This window comes from Camelus ferus, chromosome 5 (assembly GCF_009834535.1).
Source record: "Camelus ferus isolate YT-003-E chromosome 5, BCGSAC_Cfer_1.0, whole genome shotgun sequence".
In the NCBI taxonomy this organism is placed as follows: Eukaryota; Metazoa; Chordata; class Mammalia; order Artiodactyla; family Camelidae; genus Camelus; species Camelus ferus.
In genome coordinates, this window is record NC_045700.1 from 93,777,974 (window position 1) to 93,799,702 (window position 21,729).

At 46.5% G+C, this 21,729-nt stretch overlaps 1 protein-coding gene across 5 annotated transcripts in view; it reads right to left on the reverse strand.

Annotated features, from left to right (window-relative positions):
* Positions 1-21,729, reverse strand: part of IQCA1 (IQ motif containing with AAA domain 1) — a 154,933-nt gene that overhangs the window by 42,661 nt on the left and 90,543 nt on the right. For all 5 annotated transcript variants that reach the window (XR_004320174.1, XM_006177788.3, XM_032480562.1 and 2 more), the window contains 3 exons: positions 16,275-16,342; positions 13,112-13,194; positions 1,789-1,896 (listed from right to left, as the gene is read on the reverse strand). Coding sequence is in view for 4 of the 5 variants with exons in the window: in XM_006177788.3 (XP_006177850.1) it covers positions 1,789-1,896; positions 13,112-13,194; positions 16,275-16,342 (259 nt within the window). In the remaining variant the exon portion in view is untranslated. The remainder of the gene's footprint in view (positions 1-1,788; positions 1,897-13,111; positions 13,195-16,274; positions 16,343-21,729) is intronic.

The following is a 21,729-nucleotide window of genomic DNA, read 5'->3' on the forward strand; positions in this document are numbered from 1 at the left end:
ATTCTTTTTTATGGCTGAGTATCAAGGGCAGTTTTCAGAGTTACCCAGAATTGCTAAGAGACAGAGTAAATTTCCAGGCCTTTGTGTGCTCGCCCTTTTCAACTTTTGGAGGATTAGAGAGTCACAAGGAAGCCAGTGTTCCGTGTCCTAAGCCCAGCTCTGCCCCTTCCAACCTTGGACTCGGAGAAAGTTCCTCAGCCTCTTGGAAAGACTTACTCATCTGTACAAGCGGGTTCAACGTCCACCTCTGCCGGGAGATGAAACACTGGACAGAAAACGCAGTTTCTGCTCCAGACGCGCTCTCCCCGCCCCCCTTTTTCCTTTCACAACGTGGGGGCAGTGACATTTCTGGGGGCGGGGGGATGTGAGGGGTGGATGCTGACCAGCTGCCTCCTGGGCACTCCCTGACTGCCCGGGGGCTTTGAGAAGTCAAACCTTGCTCCTGGGGCCTGGCTGAGGCTCCTGAGGACCTGAAGGCTGGCGGGAGCTTTGTCGCCTGGCGGCGTGGAGGGTGGGCTCGCGGTATGTCCGCAGTGCCCTCTGCCGAGTGGCCACCTGGGTTAGTCCCGGCATCGGCCTGAACAGTCAGGCCAACAAACACATTCTTCTTCGTATCTGGGTCCTATTTTGGACGTATGAAATTCAGGCAAAGCCCTGGAGGGCTGACGTCTGAGGGTGCTTCTCTGTCCGACTTGTTTGTACGCTGCAAACTCATGAACTGGTCTCACCCCACTCCGGAGAGGTCAGGGCCCGCGGGAACTTCCGGCTCCTCACTGACAACAGGAGGGTCCGGCGGATGCTTCCTGGGCACACCGCCCGGTACCTTCAGGCCAGCCTGTCGTCTCTGCCCGCCGCGGATGCGAGTACACCACACCCCAGTTTGTGAGGAGTTCTGTTAAAACCTCGCCAGCTCTCAGTGCATTAGGCTTCAACGCTTTCCATCAGCCTGAGATGAGGCCCGAGGGCTAATCTTCTTGTTTTATTCACACGGCCCCCCTAAATATTGGATATTTATTTTGTTGACCCCAAAGTCTTATATATTTGTTGATGTTTTATATATATATATTTTTTTGTTTGTTTGTTGACCCCAAATTCTATTTCCTACTTCTGACATGAAGTTGAAAGAAGAATAAACTATTTCTTGCCAGTAGGTTTAAGTTCGTATTTCAGTCAAAGTGGAACAAGGTAGTTAAGTGTCCAAACGACTCCCTTTTCGCTTTAAAGTGATTTCATCAAACACAATGCTATTTCTGTTTCAGAATGGTTGTCAGAGCACAGCCTGGCTGGAGCTCTCGCTCCGGCCCCAGCTGGCTCAGGACACAGACTGGGGTCACGACAACACGCGCGCACGTGGGGAAGAGCCGCAGGAATCTGCAGGGAGAGCCCCGACTTTGCGGCAGACCCTGGTCCATCTGCCTGAACCATCACGGTCGAACCTCACTCAGCGGTTGGAGCGGAACCTGGCAGAGCCTGGTGAGCTTATCACAAGCAAGCTATTAGCCTTTGTCTAATTTGACTACTTTGAATGGCAGGCATTCGCTTTGGCTGTCCTCCCCCCAGAGCACACCTGCAGGCCCTGGAGCTCAGAGTGCTCCGCACACGTTCAAGGACGCCGCAGCGTGCTTCCCGGGTGCGCCTCTCCGTGTGTCCAGGACGCACTGTCCCAGCGGAACGACCCTCCCTCAGAATTCTCAGTAGGAAGAGTCAGCCCGTTGAGGACGCGCAGGAAGACAGAAGCAGACACCCCTGCTTCCAGAAAAGGCGCGACAGGGCAGGTGGGGCCTTTACCTAGAGGCAGGACCCCGTAGAGGGTGACGAGCTGTCTGACGTCCAGGAGGGAAGGCATGGGCTCTATAGACACCTGGCGGAGAGTAGTCCCCAGGTAGCTGTACTCGCCTAGGGGGGGAGAAGAAACAGAGGGCGGATGAGTGGGAAGCCGCGCTGGTCTGCACGGCGTGATTTTGCACTTGCAAAATTAACACAGAATACAAATTTAACATTTCTAAGCAAATATAATCATATGATGGAGAGTCATTATGAAGGACACATCTGTTCTGAGATGCAGGCTTGAAGAACAACTATCCAGCTGCAAAACCTTCTCTGCACTCACTGTAATCACTGGGCGTTATGTTGAGTGGGATTCTCACCTCCCAGTATTTAAAAAAAAATACCTTTGAATTTTGGTAAGGGAGGAACAAAGTTCTAAAATGAAGGGCCTACAAAGTAGACTGAAATATAGTCGGTTCTATTTAATTTCTATTCCAAGAGGTCACGTATAACATTTGCACAAACTTTAGAAATCAATTGTTTAAGCCTGATGTGAAATTTGTACTGGAGCAGTGTAAATCTGAACCTAAAATACCATCATTTGAAAGGAAGGATCTGAGTCTAATTTAGGATAAATAGAAACATCTCCTTCTGAGGGTGAGATTCATTAACATTTTTATCATTTTTAAAGGATTACCAAAGGAATAATACTGAAATAAATCTTTACAGGTTTAATTAGAAGTCATCAAAGGGCTTAATTGTAACTGGTCATAAATCTCGAGTGTTATTTTCTAACTAATTTAGATAAGGTCACCAAGAAAATTAGTGCGGCTGTCTCCATTTGTCACGAGGATGGACTTTTACATGTTCCTATGATTCTCTTTTGATTTGTACCTGAATCTGAAGGCAAAACATTCTATAGCCAGGGCTTGAAAGCATTTTCGAATGCTAAGAAAATTAAGGTGAAAACCAGATAGTAATTGCTGTTTTGTTGTGGAGGACAGCCTTTTAAAGCCTCTGCGTGAAAAGAAAGAAGTCCTTGGCAAGGGCGCCGGTACTGGTGAGGGGGATGAGGGATAGTGAAAGCCTCTATGATGCCTTCTGAGCCCACGCGTTTTAATGAGCAGGTAACAAATGGGAGCGTGGTTAATTTCGCCTTCACCAGAGCAGGAAGAGATCCTGCAGCCACCGTTAAATCCAGCACTGACTGCTGTAAACACCACACAAGAGGGGATGGGAAGGTGACCCCCGTTTTCCTGCTCAAGTAAATCTAAGTTAATACCCAGATGCGCCATCTTTTCTAGACCCGACCAGATTTTACTTAGACAAATTGAGCTGAATTAGTGGGTGTTGATTCCGGTAGAGGGAAGGACCATTTGCCCAGTGAGAAGACTCATTCTGAAAGCACATTAGGAGGTTTTGCTGTCGCCCAGCCTGGAAACCACAAGCCCTTCCCACCTGCTCACTGGGAACTTGGACACTTCGGGACTGCCTGCACAGACTCCGGGTCTTCCCCAAGGGAGGGAAGGAGGAAAGAGTGGATGAAAAGGTGCTGGAGACAGAAGGCATGAAAAGGGGCGAGGACACCTGGAACAGCAGGAGGGAAAGAAACAGGGATGCGTTATGGGTTGGGCTGTGTCCCCTTAGCATCCATGTGGTGATGCCTTAGCCTGCAGGATCTCGGAATGTGACCGTATTTGGAAGTAAGATTGTTGTAGATGTAACTAGTTAAGCTGAAGTTTTTAGAGTGGGTCCTACTCCAACAGGACTGGTGTCCTTTATAAAAAGGGGGGGTTTGGACACAGACACACACACAGGGAGAAGGTCTTGTGAACATGAAGGCAGAGATGGGATGATCAGCAGAAGCCGATGAACGCCGAAGACTGCCCGCAAGCCCCCAGGGGACCGGACGAGGGATGGAATGACGAGGTCCCTTCAAGCCATGCGAGCCCAAGAGCGGCCTAGCGTCCGGGCAGAGGAGGATGGACAGGTCTGGGGAGAGGAAGGAAGTGGGTGCTGGAAGGGGCTCGGGGCTGCAGCCAACAGATTCCTTCTCAGAGCCTCTGGAAGAAGCCAGCCTAGGGCTGGGACTTCTGGCCTCCAGCAGTGGGAGAGAGTAATTCTCTGCTGTTTAAGCTGACCTGTTTGTGGTCCTTGTGACCGCAGCCCTACCGAACGAACCCAGAGGGAGGAAATAATTGTAGAGCGTAGGAACGTGAACACACTTAAAAAATGGTGAGAAATACAAAATATTTGTGAAATAAAGGTCGAATTGGCCTCTAATGTTTTCCTTCCACCCCCGTAGCATTAAAAAGAGCATGAAGTACAGAGCAATTTATTAAAAAAAAAATACTAGCTTCCTAAAGAAATTACTCGAGGAAAAGGAGAGGGAGAACATAGGAGGTGCCAAGACAGCAAATGACGCTGGTAGGTCTTCAGGTCCCCCACCGGGACATGCCGGCCCCTGCCCGGGACATTGCCAGGGGCACACAGAGTATCTTCTTCTAACAACAAGACGAGCACGGTGATGCATGCTGCGCGGTTACAATCCAGGGTACTGACTTGTTTATAAAATTGGTGACGGATGCAGGCTACCCAGCCTCCAGAATGGAGTCAGCAGAGGCTTCTCCAGGTGAACGCTCTGCCAGGATTATGCACCATGGGGCACACAGATTCCCACACTTTAGATGCTTTTCACATGTAAATGTGCAAGGCATGTCTTCTCGGGTGGGGTCTGGGGGAGCCACTGGAGTCTTTTCCTCCCAAGGGCGGGCTCTGGATGCCGAGGAGAAAGCAGGAAGCACCAGCCTGGCCTGGGTGTCCTTGTTCCCAGCAGACGCAGCGGCTCCTGGACCGCGGGCGGAGCAGGAGCTTTTAGGGGAGTAGTCATCGTGTGTGTCCCTCTGTATTTCCCCCTCCAGCAGTGCTGGCTTCGGTGCTTCGTGCTTCTGTGACGTGGACAGGGAGGGAGGTGCTCAGAGGCACCATGAAGTCACAAGCCCTCTTGTTGGCAAAGCCTGAGCCCGCGGAAGCCCGGGTGAGAACGGCGCCGCCAGCCGCAGCAGGGAGCCAGCCAGCTCCGAGCCCGCGCGGCCTGGAGTCCTCCATCTCCTGACTCCTTAAATAGTGAAAGCAGTTTCGTCAGGCGGTTGCTGTTCCCATCCATCCTCATCACTGTGGAAATTGAGACACACAAGGGACAAGCACCCCGCAGGGTGGCAGCCTCGGAAGGAGGGAGGGAGGAGACATTCCTAGCCTGGGGGTGAGAGGAGGCTGGTCAGGGGCCCTGAGCAGTGGGCATCAGTCCTGTGTCCTGCTGGCATAGGGGACGAGGGAGCAGGGAGGGAGCCCGCACTGAGACAGAGTCCAGGGCAGACCTGCGTGGTCCCTGCGGGCACTGGGGGTCTTGGTGGGCACCAGTGCCCTGAATATCTCCCCGGGATCCAAGCAGCATGTGGGAACTGGGGACCTTGGTGACACGTGGGGGCAGGGGGGGGGCTCGTAAGGAGGACTGAGTTTGAATAACCTCGGCAGTGTAGCAGTTGTGAAGCTAAATTAAAGTGATTTAAAGAATAAAGAAATGTGCTGCTTCTTGCACACGTGAGGCTGGGGCAGCAGCTGGCTCTTGGGCACAGGGCCGGTGCTCGAGCTGGGCAGGCGTGCAGGGACAGAGCGAGGAACGGGAGTGGCGGGGGGGCTGGGGGCTGCGCCTGGGGGGAGCCGGACACTGCGGGCTCGAGCTTCCTCCTCTTCCGAGTCTCCTTCAGCCCTCACTGCTGCTTCTAGTGAGTGTTTGGAGTTGAGTGGCGTTTAGAAGAGAGCGGAATTGCACATCAAAACCCCCTGCCCCGACAAAAAACTGTGTCCCGGCATTGCTGAGCGGGCCTGGACGTGGGCATAGGGTTCCTGGTCCGTGGAGAATGTCCAAACCACGTGGCCACGTTCCGTGTCTGAAGGCCCGTGCTCTGTCCCTGCCTGGATGGGGAAGGGGCGAGGCACAGCCGACACCTGCCCCGCCTGGCTCGCCCAGACGGAGGACGGAAGTGCTCTGAGCATCAGTTTAGCAGCTCCAGAGCCCAGAAAAGAATGGGTAACGCAGGAACCACGCCTCTGTGTCAAAGTGATAAAGAGAAACCAAGACGTAACACTGACACCAGGAAGCTGAGGGTGAGGGGCGCCGGGCCCCTCTCTCCTAATTCCCGGCTTAGACGAGAAGATGAGCCTGATCCACGAGTGTCAGAAGCAGGCAGGCAGCTTCACGGCCGCCCTGCACGCACTGACTGGGGAGCGGCTGCCCTGATCTGGGAGGTCTACACTGCCAGGCTGGACAAGGGCACCTGCAGGCTCGGGTGGTCTGTTCCAGAATCAGAAACGGGTTAGGGGAGCCAGCCATCAGTAGCCCACTGCCTGCCCAGCATCAAAGCCTCCTTCCAGCTGGCTAGGTCCTCCTGAGGATGGAAGCCAAGGCTGGGATGGTAAAAAAAGCCCCTCTGTGGCCCATTTGTCCTAAGAATGCACTTGAATTCAAGAAGGATGCGGACACATATGTCCCAGGAGAAAATTCTATGGTCAAAAAAAAAAGGCTGGCTGAGGCTTTACCTGAGAACACAGGCTTTCATACAATCTAAAATACTTAACGCTTAGGAAAGCACTGGCTGCCATTCTTAGAACATTGCAGGTGTGACTACGACGCAGGTTGTGAGGAACCCAGCACGGCACAGAATAACAGCATCTCTGGGAGAAACAAGGAGGGGAAGGACGCTGCCGCCTGCAGGGCAGGGAAGCTGCAGCCCAGGTAGCCCGCAGGTGTGTGAACACGTGTGTGCACGCCTGCGCACGTGTGCACCCACAACACGGGGGCGATGGGGCCAGCCCTAGGGCACCCCTCCCATGTGGGACCCCAGGCTGGGCAGAGGCCCGTCTGGCGTCCCCGGCAGGACACACAGGCAGCTAACACCGGAAGCTATTCCCCACCTCCTTAAGAAGCTAAAAGGCTCTTTTAAAAGTACCCTTTCACTGTAAAATAGAACATAGATAAAGAAAACACCAAAGAAATGTGTAGTCTAGTGAATTCTTGTAAGATGAATATCCTGGTAACGGCTGCCTGGCTTGTAAAATGACATTTTGAGCCACCCCAGAAACAGCTGTCCCCCATGTGCCCCTCCCAGTCGCAACTCTCTCCCTTTTCCCCAGATCCACAACAGACCCACGTTTCATAGGCATCTCGGCCTTACGTTTGTTCTTGGCGCCATCCCTGCAGTGCACGTGCTCAGAGACTGCAGTCTGCCCTGGGAGTCTGTGTGAACCTTCAGGGTCCATCTCCCTCTTTCTTTTCTCAGCACAATCCACCTGTGAAAGAAAGACACCCACCTGGGCGTCTGCAGCATCCCCCGCGGTCTGCACTCCACGGGCTGTGTTTTCCGCGTTCCTCTGCACATCCCGCAAACTGGCAGCTGAGTCCGGAGGCTTGTCCCTTGCAAAGTTTAGGACATGCTGAGCTTTTACATCGGGAGGCCCAGGATGCGTGGTTGTCACTTTTTGTGACATGAGCAGTCACGGACGACCATCGCCCAGATCTGCTGGAGGCAGCAACGCGGTGGTGTCCTAACTCTGCTGTTGGACTCTCATGTGCTGGCTGAAATTATTTCAAAGAGAAACACACCCCTCATCTACCAGTTGGTTACCTGGTGGTACAGTTCACAGAGGAAAAGCCAGACAACTGCCTGACTCTGCATTTACCAGTTTTCAAGACAATGAATCTGCTTCTTGGCCTCTTCTGAAGATGGACAGTTAGTTTTTTAATAAATATATATAAAACGTATTTTGTAGATTTTAATCCATTGTATTTCTTAGCCTTCCTGGAGTTGACGATGTCCCGTCTCTGGTCGGAGGGAGCGTCTTCAATTTGGCTTCTGAGGTTTATTGCCACGAACCAAGTCGTCTTGGAAAGCTCCCTGATGTGACGAGGTGTTCCAGGCAATTCTTGAGATTTCCTGTCCCTCTCTAACGTGAGCCATTTCTTCAAGAAACTCTGGTTTCTTTTGAGCAGGAAATGGTATTTTAACACCATAATTTAGGAGCTGGGAATGCTCACGGCTACTGGGGTGATCATTATTTATAAGCATTTTCAATGGAAACATGCCATGGTGTGCCTTATACCCACCTTAAAAAATTCCTGAAAAATTAAAAATCAGCTCTTGTGAGCTGGTATCAGTACACCACCGGGGTGTGTGTGTGTGACGTAAAATCTCATGAATTGAAACTGACATTTCCAGTTCAAATTCAAGACAAGTTTTTACTTCTTTTTTTAAAAAACTGAAGTCTAGTCAGTTTACAATGTTGCATCAGTTTCTGGTGCACAGCAGAGTGTTCCAGTCACACGTAGACTCCTTTTCATCTTCTTTTTCATTATAGGTTACTGCAGCATATTGAATATAGTTCCCTGTGCTCTGCAGCAGAAGCCTGTTGTTCATCTATTTGATACCACTTGACTCCTTTCATATTGCATCTCTACCTCCCGTCTTCATACGGGGAGAACACATTAGTCCCCGGGGATGCAGAGGATGACAGATGATCCCATAATTTCTCATTTGCTTCATACTACCCTCCATTACACACACACACACACACACACACACACACACACACACACACACAAAATCTCATAATAACAAAGCCGACACGGCCAGTACCACTTAGGGTAACTGGAAAAAATGGTTAAACGTTTTCTGTGTGCTAATTCTTCCTTCCCCAGTTTTGGTGGGTGAACCATTACTGGCTCCCCTGCAGCCTTCGTCTGGTCTTCGTTCTACAGATAAGTGCACACTGATGCCCACCCCCAGGCTCCAGTCGCTTCTGGCTGTCTCTGGCTCATTCCTAGTGGATCTTCAGGAAGGACGCGTGGGGAAAATACTCTAAGTTCTTGCATGTTTATAACTTACGTCTTGTATACTTGAAAATAAATTTGGCTGAGTCCATTCTCTTTGGACCTTCTTCCCTTTCCTTGAGCATTTGAAACACACCACTTCATCTGCTTCTGGTGCGAACTGTTGCTGTGCGCAAGTGTGATGCTCTTTGCGTCTTTGTCCCATGGTAGCTCATGGGGTCTTTTGTTGCACAGACGCCCCAAAGTTTTTTTCCCCTTTACTTTAAATTCTGGTACTTTTATTAGAGTACATCTCAGTGTTGGTCAATTGGAGTTGGTCAGTTCCCAGGTACAGAGTGTCATCATTCAGCATGCGGTCTGCACTTCTGTTTTAGGAAATCTTTCATGGATAATTGTTCTTAGTATTTGCTCTGTTCCTTTGCTTTGGTTTTCCTTTTCAGGGGCCTGTGATATCTCCATGTTGGATTTTCCTTGCCCATCCTTAGTATTTGTTCCTTTCTTTTGAAACCTTGTAATCTTGTTCTTCATTCCTAGTTTTAAAAATTTCTGTCCTTCACATTTCATTTCTCTTAAAGCATCATTTGTTGCCTTTATTCATTCTTGTATTTGTTGTAATTTAGGTTTTCCTGAAATAACTTTTCCGTTTAAAACATCCTTTGAACGCTGTCTGGCCCGTTTCTTCACTTTCTAGCTCTGATTTATGTGCTCTTATACCTGCCTTCTAACCGTGTCTTGGTGCCTGTTAGCTTGGTTTGAAGGAGCAGGTTCCAGTGCTGCCTGCTTCACGGGCATGCCTTTTTGTGATGTTCCTTTGTTCCTTACTCTTTCTTTCTTGTTTTTCATAGGAAACTTTGCATGAGTTTCAATCTTGAACTTCTCTACTGCTTAAATTTATATAAGTTACTAATCCTGTATTTTCAGAAAATCGTTTGCGTCAGGGTAGCTTTTTAAATTGCATAGAGTCCCCTCTTCTGTTGTTTACACATGTGTGAAAAGCACGGTGACTTGCTTTTCCAGATGCCCTGGTTCTGTTCCCTCCCCTAATTTTTTTCTGGAATTTCCTCTCCGTCATCTCTGTTGTTCCCAGCCCTTTCGACTGTGATTTCACTCCCAACAGTGTCAGGCCCTGCCTTGCAAGGGAGCTGTGATGCATCGCTTTTAAGAGTGTCTGGAGGCTGGACAGTCCTCACCCCTTCATACTTTCCGACTCTGCCCGTGTTCACTCACCTGCTACTGAAGCGAGCAGGGCTGCTCCCAGCTGCGGCTGCAGGCATTACCTTGGACCGTGGTGCTTCCCAGTGAGTGCCTGCTGGTGCTTTGGAGGGTCTTCTGTTTTGTGTCCCCAAGGGCTTGTACTTTAGGCTTTGAGGGGACACCTGGTCATTTCGGTTTTATGCAAGTGCCGTCCACAGGCTTTTGCTTTTGCCATGCAGTTACTCTATTTTTATGTAGGGATCAGAAAGATCCACTCCCATCTTTTTTTTTTTTTAACACCTTTATTGTGATATGGTTCCTGTACAGTAAACTACACGTATTTCAGACGTACACTTTGATGAATTTTGATAAATGTATACACCACTGAAACCACCACCACAATCAAGACAGCTAACGTTTCCATCACTCCCCAGGAGGTGCAATTTTTGAATTCCCAATTTATCCCTTCCCAGCCCCTTCATCCCTTGGTAACCATAAGTTTGTTCTCTATGTCTCTGAGTCTGTTTCTGTTTTGTAGACAAGTTCATTTGTGTCCTTTTTTTTCAGATTCCACATATAAGTGATATCACATAGATCCATTTCCATCTTTTTAAGCTAAGGATCTTAACTAAGAAAAAATAAGAAAAACATGGAAAGGACCAGAAGGAGCCAGCCCTCATGGCCATTTGACAAATTTTGTTAAGCTGAGTCATTTTCATTTGTGATCACTCTTTTTTAAAAAAAAATTATTCATTTATTGTTTGGAGGGGAAATTAGGTTATTCATTTATTTATTTAAATGGAAGTACCAGGGATTGAACTCGACCTCACGCATGCTAAGCACGTGCTCTACCACTGAGCTGTACCCTCCCCTCTTCCCCTGCCGAGGTCACTCTTAAGTGGCTGCTTTCATTCGCTTTGACCTGAGCCACCTGGAAACTGACAAAGAAATCACTGAAAAAATCCAAGATAGATAAGAAATTAATAAGAAAATGAGAAATATGCTCAGCAATGTTTTGAGACTCTCGCACGTGCCAGGCACTACACTAAGCACTAGGAATTTGTGATGAGAAGAAGGGACACGATGTGAAGGGAAGCAAGCAGACAAGGGGAGAGAACTCAGAGGTCCCACTGTAAGTAAAGAGACAGAGTTCTGTGCAAAGGGTTATTTTTCCATATGAACAGAATTAACAGAACATAATCAAGGCAATCCAGGGGAAAACCCAACAGTACTTGAATAAGAAACACATAAAATAAATAGAAATCCAATACCTATTCTATTACCTCTTCTGGTAAAATCTTCAACCATTAGGCAATATAAAGGCTCCTCCAAGTCCCCAGGAAGGAAATGCGGCTTTATTTCAAAGGGATTAAAGTGATTATTTTTTGATCCGAGGGAAATGTTAGCCTTTTTGCTCCCCCAGGCCAAAATCAGGCCAGCGTACAGGTCGGAATGAGTAGCATGGAAATGGTTATAATGTAATTTAAAAAAGAGCGAATCCATGTGTCCGCACTGATATCGCAACAATTTTAAAAGGAGGGTGGGAGAAAATCTCTCCAGAAGAACAGCACCTAATAAATACGGAAAGAGTGAAAGAAATAGAACATTCCCATTTTACAACTGGGACAGGAGGGAAGGGGGCTGGGCACCACCATTAAAAGAATGACAGAGCCATTGAGGATGAGGCATAAACTGGTTAGAACCAACCAGGTCCAAGATGGTGGAAGATTTGACTTCTAGTGGACCTTGAGCCTCATTATACGCTCATTACAGTAAAATTAACCTTGCAGATAAGTGCCCATCAGTGTGCCGACACCATGACACTTCTGGTCAAGACTAAATAAGGACAAAACCTCTCTTCCCCTCCAGAAGACTGAGCTGGGATGAAAATCAGGGAATATGACCTTAAACCCCTACCTCCAATAAATATTCCACCCATTCCTTTTTACACCCCATATAACCGGCTTTCCAAAGAAACTCAGCACAGCTGCTCGCCTGGTCTGCCCTCTCTGCCCCTGAGAGTGTCTGGCCACCTGATGAATCCTCACTTTACCTCCTTGACCTCTGTGTTTCGTCTCTGAATTCTTTCTGCGATGAGACAAGAACGCACTCTCTGGCAACACAACCACCGCAGCAGCAGCTGACGCAGGCAAGAACCCGCAGCGGGGGCGCAAACCTTTAGGATGGCTGGGAACAGACACTTCAGAGCCTCAAAGTGCCCTCCTGCAGATTTCTCATAGATTGCAAAGGGGAAAAGGAAGCTTTACAGTGGAGAAATCTGGGGAGACAGCACCTTCACCAGTGATCAAACTTAACACCGCCAGTGATGAGACAACGAGCCATCGTGTGCCCCCAAGGCTGAGGCGGACACAACATTACCTCTAGTTTTCCTGTAAAAAATGTTGAACATGAATCAAGCCAGGAGGAAAACATCAAACCAATTCAGTTGACAGACAGTCTATAAAACAGCTCGGACTCTTAAAATGTCAATGAAAAAGCCTGTAAACTGGTCTAGATTGAAGGAGGGAAAGGAGACTTAAAAAAGGGGTGGCCATCACATCCACAACCACCCACTGGGCTCTGGATTGAGAAAGACCAGCAACTACAAAGGACATTATTAGGGCTCTAGGGAAAACGGATTATTAGCTAGATATTAGGTAATAGTATCATATTAATGTCAATTTTTTGGGGTGTGACTATTTTTTTGTGATTATGTGGAAGAATGTCCTCACTGACCGTAGATGCATTAGGGTGTGGGATTATGATGAATTTTAAGCTTTAAATACGTTTTCATGTTGTTCTTAAAATTAAAAAGAAAAGCATTAGCTAAAGATGGTGATAGAAATGTCCCCGCCTCTCCCCCCCAGCCCCTCCTGTGGTGGCCCCTGCTGGGAGGGAGCCCCCCTGGGAGGACTCAGTGGTGGAAGTGCCGGGTGCCGCCCCTAGGGCGTTCTGATAACCAGGGAAGCACGAACAAGCCTTCATTTCTTCAATTTAGCTTCAGCCCCAAAGAATGCCCCAAGGAATCTGTTAGCAGGGTTGGAAACCTGCTTGCACCACATTAAGGGGAGAGAGCTGGGCCATTAGTTCACAGCGCAGAACGAACTCAAATCATTCAGTCCCACAAACGCTGACTACAAGCCACTACAGGCCAGATACGTGGTTAGACAAAAACACAAATGAAATATATTTCCAGTCGCTGGGTTCTCAAAACCCAAGGGGTGATCCATGGGAGACGAACATGTTATTCTCTGTGTACTTTACCGATGTAGTCAGAGAGGTTGACTTTCAGAGCCTGGATCAGTAACCCCTCTTCCACGAGCTCCTTATACAGAGATTCAATGGTCCTGGGGATAAAGCAAGCCATGGATTTCATGAGCACACACGTTGCACAGAAGCAGCAGCGTTTATGTTAATCATCATATGCAGAGAACTTTAACCAGATCTCTTTCCAAGTACATTTGTGTGTATGCAAGTAAACTGATTTTTGAAGCATTTCTACAATTTGGGGATAAATTAGGCTTTTTAAAAACAATGTTTTCACTCATCCATGTGTATATCTGATGTTTCCCATTAATAAGAATGATCTCTTTGGGCGTCTGAAGCCAGCTATCACTCCTGCCATCTGCCCTTTCATCAGTCTTCACGATGACACAAATATGAATTAGAAATCAAGGGTAATGCAAGGGTCCTGTAATTATACATTCAGTTAGCATCTGCAGGGTGTAGTAGGTCATTAATCCTTCATGAAATTGATGTTTCCTTTTAACCCAATAGCATAACAGTTCAAGAGAAATATCTATAAAGAACAAAGGCTTACAAGGGAAATAATTTTAAGATGGACTGCAAAGGTCTCAAGCTGTGAGTGTAACAATTGTCTAGGAGGATGTTACACTTTTCCATAGTGTTTACAGACGACAAAACCACTTCTCTAAGAGGGCTTTGGGCATGTAGCCAGCACACTGATCGTTTATACTAACTGAGGGAGAAAATGGAGATAGGATCCCACGTACTGAATGACACTCCCAGTGAAATTAGCTGAGGCTCGGCTTGCGGGAATCCAGGTGGGTCAAGTTCAAAGGCTGCTCAGTCTAACCCTTTGAGATGTTTGGTCTTTTCTGTTTACATTTCTGGGGGCCTTATGCTTTGGTTCAACCCCAGTCTTTCTTTAGATTGAAAAATTGAAATATAACTATGCTTAAACTGTTCTTTGACTGTTCTATGATCCAGGTTAGTGTCGTTAAGAGAGGCTCAAGGACATTAATTAGATTCAAGGCAAATACCATTGGGATGGATGTTAATTCAATGACTCCGGCCTTTGACTGACTGAAATCTTATTTTATCAAATATATCTAAGTATCAACTGTAGTGTTTTGAATACTTAGTTAATAATACATGTAAAATATGAACATAAAATGAAAGAAGTTTCTCTAAAATAATAAAAACCAAATTTCTTAAAGACACCTGAAACATAAACCTGTATTTGGATCTTTCCAGTGAAATAAATTCTATGGAATAAAAATGTTCAACTTTAAGACTACCTTGTAAATTATGATAAAAATACAAATTTAAGGTTTACAGAAACTTGATGAGAAAAACAAGCTGTGTTACAGTGTCCTGGCAGAGAACCAGCCCGAGCGGAGCGGCCCACCTGCTGAATCCCTCTCTGTGAGTAACACAGGGTCTTTAAAATGAGAAGTCTCCAGGAGTGAGATTCTGTACTTCGGGCCACAAGAGTGAACACTACTGGTCTTTCTTCACAGCACTAGAGAATTGTTTGTAGCCCATTGATGGTAATTCAACTGTAAAGAACTATGCCGAGAACATATTCATCGTCTAATAGACATTGTCCACGAGCCATACGCGCGTGCTCTGTGTTGTTAAAGCAGCGCTCTGTTCAGTTAAGCGAGCCTTCAAATGCAGAGAATGTGAATGAGTAATTCTAGCTCAGTGGTCAGATCATATGGGCAGATCTGATTTTAGCTCTGGGTTGTCATCCAGTAAGACACGTAGCAGATCTTCTCCTAAAAGACTCTACTTGGGACTGATGTGGGGACAAAGGAGAAAAGTGGCATTGGACAGTCACTAAAGGACAGCCATGGCCCTGTGCGTCTGCAGGGGCTGGGCCCTCCTCTGGGGACGGGTCTGTGACGTCCCTTGTGTGGGTGCATGGGTAGCTGGGGGGCTCCCCAGGAGCTAGGCACCTGCGTTTCGGAAAGCAGACCAGGCCCCACCAGGAAGCAGTCGGCCACAGCTGTTAACCTGGAACTCTCCCCGAACAACAGAACCTCCCGTGAGGAAGCAGCAGCTCCTCCCTCTTGGGCTGTCCCGTGGGTGCCTTTTCTCTCCAGAGCCAATGCCCGCACCCAGTCTGGGTGTCTCTCTGGGGCTGTCTGCCAGGGCCCCGGGCATGTGCACCAGTGCTGGGGTGCGCTGGCCCCCACTTCCCCGTGGGTGGTTCCAAGCTGGCTCCCTCTGTCGGGGGTCTGCTCTCAAGCAGAGTCTGGGAATGTATCACCTCGCCCAAAGTGGGGCGCCCCACACCCAGAGCAGTGCGTGTTACCTGTCAACAGACTCCTGGGAAGCAAGGTATGTGTTCAAAATGGTTTCTGACATTCGCTTATTAGGGATTTTAATTAAATTCCTTGAAAAAAATCTGAAAACTTAGGTTCTATTTATTTCCTATGTTAAAGCACTGAAGGCCTTTTCAGCTTAAAAATTGCAACTTTAAAAATTAAAACTATTCATTAGTATCGAGGGGGAGGGCGTAGCTCAGGGGCAGAGCGCACGAGGTCCCGGGTTCAATCCCCAGCACTTCCATTAAAAAAAAAAACAACAAAAAAACCAAAACTACCTCCACCCCCAAGAAAAAAACCAAAAAAAAAGAAAAAAAAAATCAAACCCAAAACAAAACCCAAAACAAACAAACAAAAGTAGTAAAACCATCATTAGCATTGAAGTTCAGCCGATTAAGCTCGGAGACATGGAGGTACCCCCCCGCAAGGAGACTAGCCCTCCCCCCTCCTTCAGGAGCATTTATGAGGTTCCTCGGCCGCCAGGCCCAGGGGCGTGGAGACATGGGGCACTGTCTGTCCTCAAGGAGGGCGGTCTCAGTCCACACTCAGAGATTGCAGCAGGGATGCCATTTTGGAAAAAAATTTCTGAAGAACCCCACGAATTTTAGAACTTTAAAAAGTCACATGACCTCAGAAGCACTGGGGCCTGAGTCTGCCTCCTGGGCCCCCCCTCGGCTGCATCTCCCCCGTCTAGGACGCCGCCCCGCGTGCAGGGCTGCAGAGGGTCCCCGCGCTTCCCCACCACACTCTGAGGATGAGGAGGGGGTGGTTTAGGAGCGGCCAAGCTGAGGACCCAGGTCTCATCCTACGCTCTTCTCTGGGGTGCCCCCCCCCCAACGTGCACACCTCACCTGTCAGCCGTCAGGTCCTTATCCTTCTTCCCCATTTTCCCTTTCTTGCCTTTCTTCCTTTTATTTTTCTGGAAGAAAATGGAAAACAATGGAAAATAGCAAAAGCAAGTTTAATGAGAACAAGGAAAATTAGCTCTAGAAGTTAGCTAAGGAAGCTGATTGCTGGTGGTGGCCTCGGGGATGGGGAGGTGGGCAGTCATTTGTGGTACCTGGAGTTGCAACATTTCATGAACATAGGGATTGGCCTGGAAAACCCCAAACTGCTTCTGTGGACGTGTCTGCAGGTGGATAGAAAGTGAGGTCACCGTGGTGAGACCTTGTATGGACCCCAACTCCCAGCAGGCCCCAAGCATTCTGGTTCTTTCTCTGGGCGCTGGGACATGTATTGCAAAGGATGAGTGTGCCAAGCACACAGGCAATCAAGCTGAGCTTGTCTCTGGTTCCTGAGCACCTGTCAGCGTCCAGCCCCAAACCTGGAGCCTGCAGAGCCAGGCAACCATCCACCTCTGGTTCCCAAAGCGCTCTGCACTCAGATCCTTGTGTCAGCTGGAGGGCAGTGCTCAGAATGTGGTCCCTTAAAGCAGTGCTGATTGCTGCACTATTCTGTTTAAAATATCCATCAGTGCCTCCCCATTGCCCACCAGATAAAGTTAAAAGTCCTCGGCTTGGCCTCTAGCTTCCTTTGCCGTCTCATCTTTGATCTCAGGCCTCCCCAGGGTACTCTGCTCGCTGTCACACTGGACGGCTGAAGCCGGGTTCTTTCTTAACGCTCCATCCTCTTTCACGCCTCCATTTCCCCATTCATTCCCTCATTCTTTCATTTATTATTCTTTTGCAGCATGATTTACATAAAGTATACCCAGTCAGGTTTATTAATTTTTACAGTTAATTTTTATAAATAACCATATAGCTGCCACTCAGTTTAAAATATAGAACATATTTCCGTTGTTCCTGAACTCTCCCCCACACCGCTTTCTGGCCTGTAGGTAACCACCCCTTCTGACTTCTCTGTGGATTTGTACGGCCTGTTCTTGGACATGGAATCATACAGTATAAACTTTTTTATGTCTGGCTTCCTCCAATTAGCATTACGATTGCAAGATTCACTTATGTGGTTGCATGCAGCTATGCACTGTGTTTTTCAGTTTTACTTACGGTTACCAGGGGTTAAAGCGGGTGGGAAGGGATAAATTGGGAATTTGAAAATTGCATCTCTTGGGAGGGATGGAAATGTCAGCTGTCTTGATGTGGTGGTGGTTTCATGGGTATATACATCTATCAAATTCATCAAATTATACATCTGAAATATGTAGTTTACAGGAAACGTACTACAGTAAAAGGCATTTTAAAAAATTTTTAAAAATTAAATGTTTTATTTTGAGATAATGGTGGAATCACGGACAGTTGTAAGGACTGATACAGAGAGACGTACCCTTTAGCAGGTTTTCCCCAAGGGTAACATCCTGCAGAACTCTCGCACGAGGTCGCAACCGGGTATCGATGTCCCCATCGATACGGATCCTATCACTACAAGGACCCCTACACCAAGCTGCTCTTCCAGACTCATACTCACTTCCCTCCCACGGCCACACCAGCTTTGATTCCTAGAAACCTCTGATCTGTTCTCCATTTCTCCAGTTTTGTCCTTTGGGGAATGTCACATCGACAGAATCACAGCAGGATTCCTTTATTACTATTCTGACGTCTGCAGTCAGTAGTGCTAACTCCTGTTTCATTCCTGACGCCAGTCATTTGTGGCCTCTTTTTTTCTCTGTTGGTTTTACTAGAGGTTTGTCAATTTTATCAATAATTTTCAAAAAGCCAGCTCTGTTTCATTGAATCGACTTTCTCTATTGTTTTTCTGTTTTCAATTTCACTGATTTCTGCTCTTAATCTCTTCCTTCTCAACTTCTTAATTTTCTTCTTTTTGCTCACTTTGGTTTGTTTTTTTTTCGCTCTTCTTTTTCTAGGTTCTGAAGGCGGGAGATTAGATGATGGATTTGAGCTTTTTCCTCTTTTTTCTAATGTATGTGTTCAGTGCTGTAAATTTCCCTCTCAGGTCTACTTTATTTATTGCCCAGATATTTTTGATGTCTTATATTTTCATTTTCATTACATGTTTTGATTTCTCATTTCTTCTTTGTTCTATGAATTAGCAGTGTGTTGTTCAGTTTCATGTGTCTGGAGATTTTCTTATTTTTTCTGTTGTTGATTTCTAGTTTGACCCCCTTGTGGTAGGGGAACGCACGCTTCATGATTTCAGTTCTTGTCAGTCTGTCGAGATTTGTTCTATGGCACAAAATATGGTCCACTTTGGACTACGTTCCGTGGGCACTGGAAGAGCGTATGCATTCTGTTTGTCGGGTGAAATGCCCTGTCACCGTCAGTTAGGTTCTGCTTGTTGACGATGCGGTGGGCTCTTCAGCATCTGGCTGATGATTTTTCGCCTAGTATTCTATCAATTCTTGAGAACGAGGTGTTGAATCTCCAACAATAACTGTGGACCCCTCTGTGTTCCCCTTCAGTTCTATTGGTTTCTGCTTGCCATATTTTGTAGTTCTGTTTGGTGTACGCACAGCTAGGGTTACGGCATCTCTGGTGGACTGGCTCTCTTACCATCTGTAACATTCTTCCCCGTCTTTTTGATAATTTTATCAGCTCTGAAATCTACTTTGTGTGATACTAGAATAGCGAAGCCTGCTCTCTTTTGATTATTTGCATGATGTATTTTCCCATCCTTTTACTTACATCCTGCTTAAATCATTGTACATCAAATGAGGTTCTTGCAGACAGCATATAGTTGGGTCATGCTTTAAAATTCACTCTGTCTTTTAATTGGTGTACTTAGATTATTTACATTCAATGTGATTATTACTATGTTAGGACTTAAGTCTACTTTTTTTTGTTTTGTTTCGTTTGTTATACTTTTTTTAATCTCTTCATTTGCTTTTTCCTCTCATCCTGTGGATGACTTGAACATTTTTTAGAATTTCATTTTGATTGTCCTCTTTGAGTGTGTATCTTTGTACGGTTTCCTGGTGGTTGCTCTGGGTGTTATATTGTATGTGCACAGCTTATCAGAGTCTGCTGCTGACAAGTCCTCTCAGATTTTGTTTGTCTGGGAATATCTCCATTTTTATTTTTGAAGGATATTTTCACTGGGTATAGAGTTCTAGGTTGGCAGTTCTTTCTTTCCAGTCTCTGACGATGCCATTCATTTCCTTCTGGCTTCCACAGATTATGTTGCGAGACTTGGTACTCCTTCTCATTTTTTGTTACCCTGAAGGAAATATGCCTTTTAAAAAATCTAGTAAGATTTTGCCTTTTGTCTTTGACGTTTAGCATTTTGACTGTGATGTGTCTAAATGTGGTTTTCTTTGTAATCTCCCTTCTCGGATCTCACAGAGGTTCTTGAATTTGTGGCTTTGTGTATTTCATCTGACTTGGAAAATTCACAAACGGCACTTTTTCATATGTTGCTTCTGTTCCATTCTCCTCTTTTTGGGCGAATTCTAATTATACGTATGTTACAACTTTTGACCATGTCTCAAAACTTATCTCTGTTCTGTTCTTTATATTATTCATTCTTTCTGTACTTCATTTTGGATTTCCTGCTGAACTGCCCTTGAGTTCAACCCACCTATTGCTATGGCCATGCTGTTGTTAAACCAGTTAGAAGAGTTCTTAATTCTGGATACCACATTTTTTAATTGTAAAATGTTCATTTGTTTCTTTTAAAAGTAGACTCTAAATTTCTGTTTAAATACAGCATTTTTTTCATGTATCTTTGCTAGCATTGTGAGGAATGCAAGAATAAAGCCAATTAAGAATCTTATCCTCAAGGAACTTCATAGCTTTTCAGGAACTCCTATGTCCCTAAAGTTTTTGTGATTAGGACAAGAGAGGAACTTGAGAGAGACGGCCTCTGAGAGGCAGGATCTCACTCAGTGATGTCATGGTTGGGGCGACAGGACATCCAGGGTTGATTCACAGTCCTGTGTGTCTGGAAACCTGCTTTTGACAGTATAGACTCTTTGTCTTGTTCTCTCTGTACCTCAGATGCCTTGAATTGTACCTGGCATTAATAAATGCTTCCTGAATGAAATAATTAGTAAAGATGATCTGTCCCCAAGATTTGGATCTGCAAGTCACAAGAGAAGCTGGAATAGATGATACGTAGATTATATTATAATGTGAAATGTAACTGCCAAGAGACATAGCCTCTGTAGCCTTCTCTCTTATAAGAAAATAAACATGAAATGACAATAACTCATCAGAAGTTTGCTTACTGAGTATGGAATAAGCAAACGGGGTGGCCGGACGCTGTCAGTTGCTATGGACGCCATGCTGTGACATCCTGAGGCACTCACTTAGCCTCTAGGGATCAATCTGTAGAGGATCTAGATTTGACTGATTAACTAATTCAATAATATGTGCAGAGGACTTGCTATGTGCTAGAAAAGGTTACAATGGTGAGCAAAGAGACAATCATGTAGTCTCTGCACTCATGGCCCTTCAGTAGATTTGGGAAGGCAGATCACAGTGTTAATGGTCTCACCAGTAAATAGAACATTAAACCTGTGACAAAGCACTAGAAAGATACGGTAGACAGTGTCAAGTGAATGCAGAGAAGCTGGACTTATGCTGGTCTAAGGTTATGAGATGCTGGAAGATTTTCCTGAGGAAGAAGAGCTTGGGCTGAGACTCAAAGGGTGAGTAAGAGTTAACTATGCTTGGGATTAAGGGTGGGAGAGTAAAGACAGTTCTTGAGTGAGAACAGCATGTACAAAGGTCCTGTGGTAGAAGGGAGCACATAGTGTTTGAGGGACAAAGAGGAAGTCAGGGTGCTGGAGTGCAGCCAGGGAGGGAGAGGCGGGTGATGAGTCTGCAGATGAGGGCACTAGCTAGCTCAGGCACAGCCTTGTAAGCCTGGCCTTAGGGGAATTGGGATGTTATGGAAAGGTTTCAGCACGGAGTGCTAAGATCAAATTTATATCCTGAAAGAACAACTAGGGCTGCTGTAGAACCTCTGATCAAGTCACTTTTTCTGGATAATGTTGCAGTAATATTGCCAAATTCTTCCCTCTGAGTCCTTTTTCTCCTTTTCTGTGTTCAAGTTTACCCATCCCCCTTCTGCTAACTGTCTTCCTAAGGAGGGGATTTAGTATAGTTCATTAAGTTTCAGCTTATGAAATTAAATCACACTTATGTCTCCCACGTTTACACTGAGGTCACCTGGATTAGAATTCTGAATACTCAAAACTCTATAGTCCATGATTACCATCAATCTCTTGGGGTATCCTGAGCACATCCACTGTGGTTCAACCAATTTAATTCCAAGAGGGAGATTCACAGCAACCCCTCCCTGTGATATATCACGAGTTATGACACGGTGAGGGCAGACACCAGACTGCAAGAAGCGAGGAGGAAGTGGCAGGGGGTGAGCCCTTGGGCC